General features: G+C 35.4%; 1 protein-coding gene across 7 annotated transcripts in view; it reads right to left on the bottom strand.

The window, feature by feature from the left end:
• Nucleotides 1-15,751, bottom strand: part of CEP120 (centrosomal protein 120) — a 79,248-nt gene that overhangs the window by 41,881 nt on the left and 21,616 nt on the right. For all 7 annotated transcript variants that reach the window (XM_060296149.2, XM_030869782.3, XM_030869781.2 and 4 more), the window contains 6 exons: nucleotides 9,740-9,937; nucleotides 7,836-8,063; nucleotides 6,649-6,865; nucleotides 5,022-5,199; nucleotides 1,785-1,934; nucleotides 803-985 (listed from right to left, as the gene is read on the bottom strand). In XM_060296149.2, coding sequence (XP_060152132.1) covers nucleotides 803-985; nucleotides 1,785-1,934; nucleotides 5,022-5,199; nucleotides 6,649-6,865; nucleotides 7,836-8,063; nucleotides 9,740-9,937 — 1,154 coding nt within the window. The remainder of the gene's footprint in view (nucleotides 1-802; nucleotides 986-1,784; nucleotides 1,935-5,021; nucleotides 5,200-6,648; nucleotides 6,866-7,835; nucleotides 8,064-9,739; nucleotides 9,938-15,751) is intronic.

Below are 15,751 nucleotides of genomic sequence, written 5' to 3' on the forward strand. Positions count from 1 at the left end.
TTCTACTTACAATAAGAGAAAAGAATGCTGATTTTTAAAAGAATTTTCAGTTAACCAGAATAACTGATTCTCTAAAAACCTGTTCCCAGATCTCCAAGTGAATAAAGGTCTACTAAACCCTTCACTCTCTGAAAGTGGCATGGATGAGGAAAAGTAAGGGAAGAAATTCCAATAATACTTCTACATCTCAGCTTTTTACTGGGCCTGATTTTCTTCTACAGTCTTACTATGCTTTAAAAATGAAGGCATGTGATACGTAAGGTTAAAGTCAATTTAAATTTCTATTGTTAAATATAAAAAGATAACATATTTGTTGAATGATTTTGTGTAAAATATGTGAACTCAAGTTTTTCACTCTGGCAGTGAATTTCAGGGCAAAAAAAGAATATTCATTTTTTAAAAGTGTCGAACGTTTGCAACGTTCTCCAAGTATATTTGAGGCAAAAGTTTAAATATTTTTCAAGTAGAAAAATTCAAAATAATGTAAAAATACATTATAAATTTGACCCTGAGTTACTAAGCTAAAAAAAACCAAACTGATCCTGAACTTAAAATTATCAGTCTAAAGAGAGGAGAGAGAAATACTTACTCAACACTCTAAGTATAACAGTATTATGGTAGCACAGATTCACTCTGTGAGGATATAGTAGGTATCAGAAAGCTAAAGAGCAAACTGGGATATAACCCCCATAGGTCAAAGAAAAAAGATCAGAAAAAAAAAAAAAGACATGAAAGGATAAGGTTGTAGCTGGCTAAACAGAATAAAAAGCAAAGCTAAGACCAGCTCTAGGAAATGCATTACCCTTGTGCTGCTATAATAGGCACGCTTTCACTGAAAGTTTGTCGCCAACACTGTTCACCATTAGAACCTAAAAAGCGAGTTTTTTCTGAAGACAAGATGTTAGAAAGTTGGATTCTGGCAATTCCCAGAAGTAAATCTTTACTCATTTTATCCTTGTGCCATAATTCAACCAGCAATGGAATCCTAAAAGGAAAAGAGAAACATATGTTCATACCTATCAACTCTGAACTAAGGCTTTTCTATCAACTCTGAACTAAGGCTTTTCTGGACTAAAATTTTTGAATTCCTTCAATGTAGCCAAAGATGTTTTTGCTACCTGGAATGTAAAGGCTCAATTCCACAGGTAACAAACAGAAAATACTATTAGATTTTTTTACACCTCTTCCTGTGCAATAAAGAAAACCCTTCCGAACACTACTATTCCCACAAATGGTTACATAACGTTTAGTTACTCTTCATTCTTTCTTTTAAAATTCTTTTCAAATTGTGATACTCTGAGAAAGTAAAAAGACACTTCACAGATCTCATTTTTCGTCACAAATCCATTTCAGATGGCTGGATCAACATTTCCATTTTATATAGATGAAAAAACAGAAAAAGCAAATAATGCATTACAGTCATTAAGTAAATCAATAATAAAAACTAAACAGTTTATTTATCATCACATATTATATTAGGAAAAAGCAAGATTACTTTTCAAGGTTCCTTCATTATTCATATATTGTTTTAAGAAAGTTCTAATATCCCAACTCAGGCAAACAAGATATGAAAATCTAAAAAGAGCCCTCGTAACCACATAAAACTTTATAGTGGAACCACAAGTGTCACAGATTTTAAATTTGTTTCTAGATTCGCAAATGCATAAGCAGCTATGGATGTAAAAATATAGGAATTCCTCTTGTTAATATGATACAAATTTTCAAGAGTTGATTTGAGAAAATAATATCATAATATAATATCATACACACCATGTATACATTACCTTAGGAAGGTATCCTGCAGCTGATGAGGCATAGTTGCAAAATCAAATGCACAGTAAGATTGGGGAAGAAAAACTTCCATGTTTTTCCGAACTTCTATAGGAGGATTAGTCATAATAGGAGCTGCACTTCCGAAGAAAGGATATGAGTACCTAGAATTTAAGAAAAACAAAATCCTATAGTTTACAAATTTAGTCTGTTAAAAAGTATAATATGAATATTAAATAAAAATTTTTTCATAGATAAATGGTACAAATACATTATGGTTTTAATCCTATCACCAACTTTAAAATTATACAAATATTTTCAGTGTTGATATAAAAATCACAGAAATTATAGAGAATTATAGAGAAAATTATAGAGAAAATGCATTATTTGCACAGCACTGGTTTCCAAAGTTCCTTTACAAGATCCTCTGGGGAAGGAGGAGTATACACTGGTATTTTGAAGGCAATACACCAAATAAGAAAGAGACAGTCACTTTGATACACTTCAAATAAGACAAAGATTCAGAAGTGAAAATGACTCCACTAAACAAAGACAGAGCTGCCATCTGTTAAGAGCTCCCTGAGGTATACAAATGTAGCAAATTAACATATTGTACACATTACATTCATACAATGTAATATGTCAAAAATATTTTTATAAAAAAATAAATACTAAAATGTGGGGGGGGGGAAAAAAAGAGTTCCTGAGGGCGTGGGTCTTACCTTTTTCATCTTTGTGCTCCCAGAACAGTTTCTGTCATATAGTAAACTGTCAAGAAATGCTTGCTAAATTTAATTTCTAAACCGATTTTTCTTTATATAATAATGTCCTGATTTTGTATGAGCTAAAAAAACCCTTAGTCAACTCCAAAAGGATGCATTCATAGTATTTTGTCTCTGAATTGAGAAGCAAGCATGAAAGCAACTCAAATATACTACAGATGAATCAAAGAGTGGCATAACACTATTACTTTCTTTCATCATAAAAGTCACATCAGATTAAATAGAAGCATGTCTGACTACTGCTGAACTTATTTTGTACGTAAAGCCAAATAGAGATATTGTAATGCTCACTTAAATTTCATTTTATAATTTGTTATTCATTAATAAAACTAGACTTTAAACTCTACTAGTAGAAATTGCTTTTCCTACAAGAAGAATCCTGCTCATAAACTCAATTCCTACACAATTACATAAACTGAATTTAGGTCATCTCAGAGAGCTCATCCCCTAGAAATTTAACCCCCTACTACAGATGTAGTGATTTAAAAGGAAAAAAAAAAAGCAAACACATTAAATTTTTTCTAATATCAGTTATTTCACAAATTCCATTAGACAATTGTACACTACAATTTCATATCAACACAGAGCATGATAACATAAAATCTATCAAACATAAAATGCCCAACATTTAAAAAAAAAGCCTTAAAATGAATCAAAGACAGAAGCAGTAGTCCTCAAGTGATTTCTATAGAGTATTAAGTGGATCATACCTATTTCCTCGGGGTAGTATATTCTTTCCCTTTTCTTTGTCAAGTGAACTAGTAGCCTCCCTCATGTACTGACATATTTCTGACTCTGTCGTCTTCACTAGATTGAGCTCTTTGTTTATATGCCCCATGCCCTAATACCGGACAAACTGCTGGCATAATGTAGGCACTTAATGATTAAACAAATGGCCCTATGGCAAGCAGGAAACACAAAACTAATATGTGCTTTCTAACTGGGCTTGTTCAAGGCTCCTCCCTCACAGCATCCAATCTCAGATCATCCCTGTGCTTCTGGCCAACATCATCTCTAAGTGTCCTAAGATCAGTTTCTCCAGTAGTAGCAGGAGAGAAAAAGGAACAGTTCTATGTTATATAAACCCTGTGAGAAAAGCTATGTCTATGGCAGAAAACTTTTTCCTGGCTTTCAATTTTTAAAAAAACATTTTAGTCATGATTCTCAGCCTCTAACATGAGGTAAAATGCAGAACTTAGGCTGTGAGGACAGACTTCCATTCTATGACTTCACCGTGTGAACTCAGTGCTGGGTCCCTTTGATTCTGTCCATTATTCACACCAAAGCTCAGAGGACTTTGGAAACAACTTGATAAGGAATCAAACAACTGAAAAATTAGATACAAGTAGGAGTTGATTTATGCATTTGAAAGACAGACATGCCTCAAATAACAGCAGGAAGCAATGAGAAGTTGCTGACATTCCTGGGAATGGCAATCGAAGATGATGGAAAGATTTTCTGATTTTCTCATTTTAATCAAATAAAGACCAAAAATTTTATTACAAATGCTAATGCTTATTCCAAAGTAATTTATGAGGACCTAAAGACTCCAAACTAAAACACATAATTATATTACATTTAATATATATATTAGCCACAAAGTCTATGGAAATGTAATATTATTAAAAACAAGCCATTATGGGGACTTCCCTGGTCCTAGGACTTCCCTGCATGGGACATGGGTTTGATCCATGGTCCGGGAAGATGCCACATGCCGCGGAGCAACTAAGCCCGTGTGCCACAACTACTGAGCCTGTGCTAGAGCCCACGAGCCACAACTACTGGACCCCACATGCCACAACTACTGAAGCCCGCACACCTACAGCCTGTGCTCCACAAGAGAAGCCACCACAATGAGAAGTCCATGCACCGCAAAGAGTAGCCCCTGCTCACCACAACTAGACAAAGCCCAAGCTCAGCAATGAAGACCCAACGCAGCCCAAAATAAATAAATTTAAAAAAACAAAAAAAACAAGCCATTATGTAAAAGCCATTTAACTGACTGAAATATATATATTTCAATTCTCTAAACTGAACAGTGTGGACACTTCCAGTTCATTAGGTATGGTTTTTAGATTCATAGGTATAAAAGGTAGATATTAAGACTATAACCTCCCATTATAACACAGTTTTATAGAAAAATCAGACACTATACTCCCATTATTTTGACCTATGGCACCTTTTCTGGAAACAATACACTTTAAGTTCAAGAGTCACTATATTTTAAAAAGGAACATTAACAAATTATTATCAATACCTACAATTACTGGCAAGACTGTTACCTCTCATACTACCAATGCCACCTTCGATTAAGTTCAAAGTCATTAGGACATAATAGCCTTACACCCTTTTAGTCCACTGATTTAACAAATGTCATAACTTCTTTGGTGACATTTCTCCTCTGCAAACCCCAAACAGAGGAAAGGCATTTCTCCTCAGAAAATATTCTGAAACAAAATCAAATCATACCTTAATATACAGTTGACTGGAAAACCAACTTCCAAATCACGGATACTCCTTAAGTCTATTGAAAAGCAAAAATGATGTGATGTTGCAGGAACAGCAATTTTCTGTCCTGAAGCTGTTCCTGAAGCAATGGATGTAGTCACTGGCTGGGCCAGTAAAGCAGGTTCAGAAGAACTGACAGCTAAAATGAACATAAAAATTAAAAAAAAAATTCTGTTTGCTAACAATTTCTCTTAAGTTTATTCAGATAATTTAAAGATATCATCTCATTTACCTTCAAGCAAAGACTTGACTATCTGATTTTATAAACATATGAATTGAGGCATAAGCTTCTTAAAGTGACTTGTCCAATATTATGTAGGCTTTAATTCCCATTATAGAACTGTGTAAAAAAAAAGAGCTTACTCTCACTCTCAACATATATTGCAAAACATAAAAGCATACAGTACCAATGCGGTAATGTATGATAGCAGCCTGGCAGGCACTAATATTTCTAAGAGACAGGTGAATATAGCTTAGTATTTGAAGGGTTGTATTTGAGACTTATTGCAGATATAATTACATCACTTTTTAAAAAGTAGTTTGGTTAGGGTTTAAAAAGTAGTTTGTTAGACTATGTCTAACAAAAAACTAAAACTTGACAGAGAGACAAATATCATGATATTGCTTGTATGTGGAATCAAAAAATGGTACAAATGAACTTATTTACAAAACAGAAATAGAGTCACAGATGTAGAAAACAAACTTATGGTCACCAAGGGGGAAAGGGGAGGGGAAGGGATAAACTGGGAGATTGGGATTGACATAGACACACTACTATATATAAAATAGATAACTAATAAGGACCTACTGTATAACACAGGGAACTCTACTCAATACTCTGTAATGGCCTGTATGGGAAAAGAATCTAAAAAAGAGTGGATATATGTATATGAATAACTGATTCACTTTGCTGTACACCTGAAACTAACACACGTTTGTAAATCAACTATACTCCAACAAAAATTAAAAACAAACAAAAACACTAAAACTTGAAAAGACAGAGGTATCTAGTCCAATCCTATTATACACCAGAGATGTTTAATGAATGGCCCAAGTCCTATAGCTACTCAGTGACAGACCTATAACTTGCACCCGAACTTCTAACTCCTAATGCACCACTGCTCTTACAATTTATACTACTAAATTTAACTGTAGATTCTTACGTAACAGATGGAAAAATTTTATAAGACCAGATAAATATGCATTCTCAGACTGTCTCAACTTTAGGATCAAAAATGATTATTTTAAGTTTACTATAAGAGGCAGTTAGTATCTCTTTTCTCTAAAATTCCAGTGAAATTGAGATACTGAAGAGTTTGCTAACAATCTATTAGAAAGAACTATATTCTTTAATTTCTTTTGAATAAGCTACTATTTCTAGTATGAAAATAAATGAAAAATTCTCTTACCTTTTAGCAAATTCTATTATGAAGTTAAGTAAATTGCAATTACTTTAATCTGATTCTTTTTTTTACATTGGCTTTTTAAAAAACTCAATTTTTACTTAGCACCCATGAAAACTCGCACAGTCATTTATTAGATGGCTGAAAAATCTATACCTAAAAGATCTGTGAAAAGAATACCTTACCCTTTGGATTCGGTTTTGTGTCCTTATCATACTGTAAGCTTTCCACTTCACTTTCTGTTGCGTCGTCTCTTGTTGGAGGTGACTGACTGTGAGGTGGAACAGGGGACATGCGTGGAGACTTGGCCCCAGTGTGTGTCTTCTCCTTTGTGGGGGTGAAAACTGTCTTCTTTGAATGGTGTGGCTCATGTTCATTCTGGGTCTTTAATTCAATTAAAGACTAAAAACAATTTTTAAATAAAGTATAATTTGCAAAGAACTCTCCTTCATAATTAAGCAAAAATCGTGATGTTGTTTTTAAAAAATATTAGCTTCCTTTCCCAGTTTGGACATTCCTAGTCTATTTCTCTTCATAATTTGCAAATTTTCTTATAGCATCTAGGACCATAAAAAGGAAGATGAACAGGAAGGAAATATGATATCCAGAGCTCCGTATCAAAATGCATCCTAATGCATAAGAAGGGATATTCAGTAAAAGAAGTCAGGCATAGGTGTCCTTGGGAATGGTTATTCCTACCAAAGCAATACAAAGGAGGTCTATATTACTAGAAAACAAACAAAAAACCAAAAACCCAGAAGTCTAGTATGATTTTCTTCCTTTGCTCCACTATCCTCTAAAAATACACGCATATATGTCTTTTTAAACTCTCACTTCAGTTCAGCCTACATAAAAATCAGTTCTTTAAAAGAACCATGACACTAAAGTTGATTCTGGGGCTATATATAATCAAAAAACATATATGTTCAAATAAATGTCTCTATTGCCTAGAGACAGTATGAGGACTATAAAATACTGAGCCAAAAACCTTATCTTAGCTAAGGCTGAGTCAACCAAAAAGGATTCATTAACGCAGATTACCAGAAACTGGGTCTAAAAATATTCTCTTCTACCGTAGTCCCTCTTCTGCCACAGTCACTGACTACGAGCTGGGGGTGTGGGGAATGGTTTTCACTACATGAAAAGACTGGACTAAAGGGCTCTGGACAGTGTCACCTATGAAATGCGGCAGAAGCCACAGCACTTTTCAGAAGGGTCTTTTTGGAGAGGAGGTTATCATATAATGGAGGCCACTACCTAAGAATAATAAATACTTTCTTATGCGGGGTAATGCTTCTGAAGCTCAACTTTTGTGACTAATCATGAACTACATCGAAGAAGCTGGAGGAGGGGAAGGAGGGTCACTACTTGCCTGGGCATCTAAGCCTTCTCTCTGCAGAGCCACAGACACTCCCACAGTGGGGGCTAGATCCACAGGAACAGGTGCAAGCTTTTGTTTGGCTCGGTTTGGAGGGTCCAGAATAAAAGCACCTTCAACTGTGACTGGGCGATGGTTGATTTCTGTACTACCCTTTTTCAGTAGTCCGGTTAAGGGTATTTCTGTACTTCCCAGTGACTGGTCTCCACAGCAGAGGTGGATCTAATATGACAGGGAAAATCAAAATCAGGCTTTATATTTTCTCCTTTATTCTAAACACACAAACCTAACAAAAAGTTATAAAATGATCCATAGAAGGAAAACAGAATGCAGATTATCTTATTGACCTGCAGTGACTAAGGTACTCACACATGATTGTTAAAACTGTTGCTAAAGCACAAAATTTACCCAGAACTCAATAATAAAGTTATTAATTCTTTTCATTTTTCCTTTCAGTACTGTACCCTCCTATGTTATCACGTTCTCTTTTCTGTCTCTTTGGTGAGCTATGGTTACTTTAATATTTTACTATGCTATCTTACATATGCAAATTATATCATGAATATATGAATTTAAACGGAAAACAAATACATCAAGCATCTTTTCTATTTCCATTATAACACTAAACACAGTTCTTAAAAAATAAGTGAGTGGGTCCAGCCCTATTTGGAAAATAAAGAACCTCAAATAATTCTGTTTTATTCACCCATAAAACACCATGAATGTTTCTTTCTCTCTTTTTTTGCTTTTCAAACTTTATATATAAAACAGAGTGCTTAACAGTGAAAGGTAAAAGAGAATACCTCTGGGGTGGTGGAATGTACCGTTAATCACTGCTAGCTGATCAAAACTTAAACATTACCACCTTTTGCAACGACCAAAAAAAAAAAGGCTGCTCCAGATATGTGTCACATAACTATTCTTTTCCCTTACTACATTGAAGCCACAGCAAACCTAGTATTCATATGAACAATGGATACTAGGTATTCACTGAGGCCCGCTTACCACAAAACAAAACAAAACAAAACTTTTAATTCTACTATCAGCAATGACCTATAACAGTCCTAATGTTATTAGGTGTGATATTTTTAATGGGCTGGAGAGAAAGGATTTTTATGACTTAAATGTCCATGAGAATCAAACTAATAAATAGTTTTGGTAAGGAATTTTATAAGATAAAATTCAAAGTGCTTTTTTCCTGCATTTCATTTTATATCATCTTCAACTTTCTAAATAAATACCTTGGATTTAGCAGAACCACCTCTAAAATTTAGTTCCACTAAAATTTCTTAATGCCCCTTTTCACTATCCACTCAAAACGCAAAGTCTAATGAATGATCACTTTACTATAAAAAAAAATGACTACCCCACCCTACTTCACCACCCATTTCAGTCTGATTAAAATTAATCATAACAAACAGAAAAGTAATTTTGGACTAGATAAGGTTCACTTTTAAATAAAGTCCAATTTAAAACTGGTTTACAAAACTACCAAGTTCAAGAACAGGTTTTAGAAAGTTGTTTTATCTCTTTGATTTTAATAGCAATAAGGTGTATAAATTCTGAAATCTAGAGTGTGATCTGTGTGGTGACAGCTAATCTCCACTAACAATAATAAAACCTGCCTGGTGCCCGCAGCTTTAAGCTCCAGGTACAACTTTTTATTATAAATGACCGATAACTGAGCTACCTCTTTCCACAGTAACAAAGTAAGGCGGTATATCTCCTAAAATTCTGAAATAACTGTCATGCTGTGACTGTACAAGTCAGGATAACTCCTTAAAAATTAAAAGATGTGGCAGAAAGATGATATCCACTTCAGAAATAAGACAGAGTTTGGGTACCTGTTTAATGCTTAAAAAATCATCTCATAGGAAACAATTCTCTGCCATACCTACCTGTAGTTTAGACTGAAGAGCCAGGTAAACACGAAGAATTTCTATACTGCTACGTATTCGAACAGATGCTCTCTCTGGCTCAAAGTCTGGGTTGATCAAATCATTGAAGGGTTCATTTGTAACATCATTCCCCAGTAAAGAATAGTAAAAGAAAAACTCAGGCCGTCTTTCTGGAAGTTTCATGGTACATGGAATTAACTAAATATTTAAGAAAAAAAAGGATTATTATATTATAAACCACTAAACACCCTTAAAGATGTCTGACAACCTCCAAAAATATTTGCTAAAATGATTTTTTATTTCAAGCCTTAAATTAATAACTCAAAATTTCTAAATCTCTGCCAAATTACTACCAAATCACTAGTTTAATTTTTAAAGGTTTATCTTACACAAGCACAGAGACTAAAATATTTTTATACATTAATGTTGTTTTAAAGCTTATGTTTCATTCAACTAGTCGATGAAAACTCCATAAAAGTTCTTTTAGAAGAAAGTGGTCAAATATTTTACACTGAGCTTTCCTTATTTCCACATATCCTTACTCCACCATCCTCTCTGTAAATAAGAGAAGGTTTTTAAAAAATCTTAATCCAAGCTATTTACTATAACTTCTTTTGATGGAAAAAAAAAAAAAAAGCTTTGTAGCTACTCTTACAAAACTTGGAGACCTATAAATTAAGTTACAAAAGGCTGTCTTCCACCCACTGTAAGGAGCTGCTGCAGGGGGAAAATGGAGCCCTTCACAAATGAAATGTTTACTGGGGGTGGAACAAGATGGCGGAGGAGGACATGAGCTCACCTCTTCTCAAGAATAACACCCAAAATCACAACTAACTGCTGAACAACCATCGACAACAAAAAAGGTGGAACCTACCAAAAAAGATGTCCTACATCCAAAGACAAACAAGAAGCCACAAGGAGATGGTAGGAGGGGCACAATCACGATAAAATCAAATCCCATACCTGCTGGGTGGGCAACCCACAAACTGCAAAATAATTATATCTCAGAGGTTCTCCCACTGGAATGAAAGTTTTGAGCCCCATATCACAATCCCCAGCCTGGGGGTCTGGAATCGGGAGGCAGAGCCTGCAAGGCATCTGGCGTTGAAGGCCAGAGGGATTTGATCGCAGGAAATCCACAGGACCAGGGGAAACAGAAACTCCTCTCTTGGAGAGTGCACGCAAGGTCTTGTGTGCACCAGGAACCAGGGGAAAGAGCAGTGACCTCATAAGAACCTGGGCGAGACCTAATTGCTGGTATTGGAGGGTCTCCTGTAGAGGCAGGGGTTGGCTGTAGCTCACTACTGAGATAAAGACACTGGTGGTTGTATTTCTGGGGAGTACCCATTGGCATGAGCCCTCCTAGAAGCCACCATTTTCTCACCAAGACCTGGCCCCATCCAACAGCCTCTAGGCTCCAGTACTGGGATGCTTCAGGCCAAGCAACCAACACAGTCCCACCCATCAGCAGACAGGCTGCTTAAAGCCTTCCTGAGCCCACAACTTCCCAATAAACACACCCCTTGACATGGCCCTGCCCACCAGAGGGACAAGACCCAAGTCCACCCACCGGTGGGTAGGAACAAGTCCTTCCCACCAGGAAGTCTGCACAAGCCACTAAGACCAGCCTCATCCACCAGGGGGCAGAGAGCAGAAGTCATAAGAATTACAGCCCTGCAGTCTGCAGAATGGAAACCACAATCACAGAAAGACAGACAAAATGACATGACAGAGGAATATGTCCCAGACAAAGAAACAATATAAAACCCCAAAAGAACAAGTAAGTGAAGTGGAGACAGGCAATCTACACGAAAAAGAATTCAGAGTAATGACAGGAAAGATGATCCAAGGTCTTGGAAAAAGAATGGAGCCACAGATTGAGAAGATACAAAAAATGTTTAACAAAGAGCTAGAAGATCTGAAGAACAAACTAACAGAGATGAACAATAAAATAACTGAAAAGAAAAATACACTAGTAGAAATCAATAGCAGAATAAACAAGGAAGAAGAACAGATAAGTGACCTGGAAGAGAATGGTGAAAATCACAACCACAGAGCAGAATAAAGAAAAAAGAATGAAAAGAAGCAAGGACACTCTCAGAGGCCTCTAGGACAACATGAAGAGCACCAACATTCGCAATGCAGTAAGTCCCTTACATACGAACTTTCAAGTTGCGAAATTTCAAAGATGCAAACATGCATCTGGTTCCAGCAAGGAACCAGAACCTGTGCCATCAATGTCAGGCATGAGTGAAACTGCGGCTTACCCTCCATCTATTGCTGATAATCCTTCAGATTTACCATCTCCCACCTCCTCTCCCTCCTCTAGTCAGTAACTCTTCTTGCCTGTTCACTTGATGCCAGCCCCTGTATGCCAGCTGTTGTACTGTACTACCATACATTTCAAGGTACTATACTGTAAGATTAAAAATGTTTTCTTCATTTTTTCTTTTTATGTATTATTTGTGTGAAAAGTATTATAAACCTATTACAGTACAGTACTATACAGCTGATTGTGTTAGTTGGGTACCTAGGCTAACTTCATTGGACTTATGAACAAATAGTACTTACAAATGCACTCTCAGAACAGAACTCATTCGTATGTAGGTATAGGGGTCCCAGAAAAAGAGAGAAAGGACCTGAGAAAATATCTGAAGAGATAACTGAAAACTTCCCTAACATGGGAAAAGAAATAGTCACCCAAGTCCAGGATGTGCAGAGTCCCAGGCAAGACAAACCCAAGGAGGAATATGCAGAGAACATGTTAATCAAACTGACAATAATTAAAGACAAAGAGATAATATTAAAAGGAACAAGGGAAAAGCAACAAATAACATACAAGGGAATCCCCATAAGGTTATCAGCTGATTTTTCAGCAGAAACTCTGCAGGCCAGAAGGGAGTGGCACAATATATTTCAAGTGATGAAAGGGCAAAACCTACAACCAATAATACTCTACCCAGCAAGGCTCTTGTTCAGATTTGATAGAGAAATCAAAAGCTTTACAGACATGCAGAAGCTAAGAGAATTCAGCACCACCAAACCAGCTGTACAACAAATCCTAAAGGAACTTCTCTAGGTAGAAAAGAAAAGGACACAACTACAAACAAGAAAATTACAAATGGGAAGGCTCACCAGTAAAGGCAAACATAAAGTAAAGGTAGTAAATCATCCACACACAAATATGCTCAGAGGGGAACAGTAGGGAGTTTCCTTAAAAAACTAAAAACAGAGCAACCATACGATCCAGCAATCCCACTCCTGGGCATATATCCAGAGAAAACCATGGTTTGAAAGGATACATGCACCCCAATGTTCACTGCAGTGCTGTTTACAATAGCCAAGGCACGGAAACAACCTAAATGTCCATCGACAGATGAATGGATAAAGAAGATGTGGTACACATATACAATGGAATACTACTCAGCCATTAAAAAAATGAAACAATGCCATTTGCAGCAACATGGATGGACCTAAAGATTATTGTACTAAGTGAAGTAAGTCAGACAGAGAAATACAAATATCATATGATATCACTTATATGTGGGAAAAAATGATACAAATGAACTTATTTACAAAACAGAAACAGATCTGCAGACATGGAAAATAAACTTATGGTTAGCAAAGGGGAAAGGTGGGGGGAAGGGATAAATTGGGAGTTTGGGATTGACATATACGCAGCACTATATTTAAAACAGATAACCAACAAGGACCTGCTGTATAGCACAGGGGACTCTGCTCAGTATTCTGTAGTAACTTAAGTAGAATATATATATATATGTATGTATGTATAACTGAATCACTTTGCTGTACACCTGATACCCAACATTGTAAAGCAACTACAGTCTAATACAAAATTAAAAAAAAAAAGAAAGGATATCTTCCATACTAGGAGTGTTACTTCTCAAAGCTGGTAGTTTCCTGGCTATGTGACATGAAGACATGGGATGCTTGTCCCATAAAATGCAAAATACCTTTTAACAGACCTTTAATGTTTGCTAGCACATTGTTAAAAGTAACAGACTATAAGTAACTGACATGTTCTGCAACAGGAGATGGCTTAAAAATATTATAGTTATCAAACAATATGGCTCCTAAATAATGATATAGTGACATGAAAGTTACCTAAAATATTTTTAGGTCAAAAAAAAACTTACAGGACAGTTTGTAAGTCTGTAAGTTTGTGAAAATAAAAGTACTAACCACTTAGATTAAAACAACCCAGTATTGAGCACACAGTAAATAGTCAATAAAGTTATTTATTTTATATTAAATATATTTTATATACAAAGCAAGTTATTACTTTAATCCTATACTTTAAAATGTATTTGTTTGATTAGATTTTAATCATGTAGATTTCTATTTATTGAGAGCCAGCACCTATACACTTTTAGTTGTTGAGAGTGCAAATTCTGGAGTAAGCCCCGACCCTCAACTTTGGTTCCACCAATGGCTTGCTATGAGACTTTAGACAAGTACTTAATCACTCTGTACCTCCATTTCTCTTAGGGTTCTTGGAAGGATTAAAAGAGATAATACATGTTCACGTCTACAAGTCGGCCTAGCACATAGTCAGCTATTATGTGAATGGGAAAATATCTGAGGAAAAGAATATACTGCTCTTATGGGTGATTATTTCTGAGGAGTTTAATTAAAAGAGACTTTCATTTTCTTTTACTTTCTTCCATAGTCAGAAAGCAATAAAAATTTTAAGAAATAAAGATAGCCCTTTTATATTTCATAGCACATTTAATTCTAAGTAATTCCCACTAAGAGAAGAGATGCTTTTAAAAATCCTTTATCATCCTTGGATTTAGAAACAGGTTTTTTGCCCTAATTTCAATATTTAAAAAGGAAGCAAGATTATCACAATCCAGTATTCTTACTCTAATTTCATTCCTGCATTCTACTACTTTATAGTATCAATGTTCTAAGTCACTTGTTTCCATCTGAAAGGTATGTTTGTTTATTGCTAGATGCTTTCTCACACTACCTTTGACTAGCTTGAGAAGAAAAAAACTAAACTATTTTTTAAAATCCTTGGCTTGTCCATAAAGAGTGAAAAAAGCAAACAAGTAATACTGAGCAGTATCAAGGGATGAATAAATTATTGGGCTTAATTTTTTGTGTTTTAAAATATTATTGTAAAATACACATAACAGAAAATTTATCATTTTAACCATTAAAAACTGTACAGTTCAGGAACATTAAGTACATTCACAATGTTGTGCAACCATCACCGCTACCTAGTTCCAGAACTTTTCCATCACCCCAAACAGAAACACCAGAACCACTGAGCAGCCACTCCTATTCTACTCCCCCATAACTTCTCCCTCCCCTGGTGACCACAAATCTGCGTTTTGTCTTTATGGGTCTGCCCATCTGGATATTTTATATAAATGGACTCATACAGTATGTGACCTTTTGTGTCTGGCTTATTTCACTCAACATGTTTACAACATTCATCCTTGTTGTAGCATGTATCAGTACTTCATTTCTTTTATAGTTAAATAATACTCCAGAGTGTGTGTGTGTGTGTGTGTGTGTGTGTGTGTGTGTGTGTATTTATTTTGTTATTTTGTTTGTATTTATTTTGTTAATCTATTCATCCATAAATGGACATCTGGGTTATTTCTGTGATATTCTGGGATACTGTAAATAGTGCTGCTATGAACATTTATGTACAAGTTTTTATTTGAATACCTTGTTTTCAATTCTTTTGATATATACCCAGTAGTGAAATTGCTGGGTTCTATGGTAATTCTGTTTAATCTTTTGAGGAACCTACTTGGCTTAATTTTTATCAGAGATAGCAAATAGCTTGCCAGACATCAATCTGTTTTTTTATTTTTAACTAAACTGAGTGACTTGTCCTAAAAAGTTACTTTGTATTACCAAGAACTGTATTAGTTTTAGTCGTGGATTCAGTAGGTCAATTACCCACAAGCTTTCACTATATAAATATAGGTTCACACATACAAACTACATGTTAAGCACATTAGTTTTATCTCA

This window comes from Globicephala melas, chromosome 3 (assembly GCF_963455315.2).
Source record: "Globicephala melas chromosome 3, mGloMel1.2, whole genome shotgun sequence".
NCBI classification, from domain to species: domain Eukaryota; kingdom Metazoa; phylum Chordata; class Mammalia; order Artiodactyla; family Delphinidae; genus Globicephala; species Globicephala melas.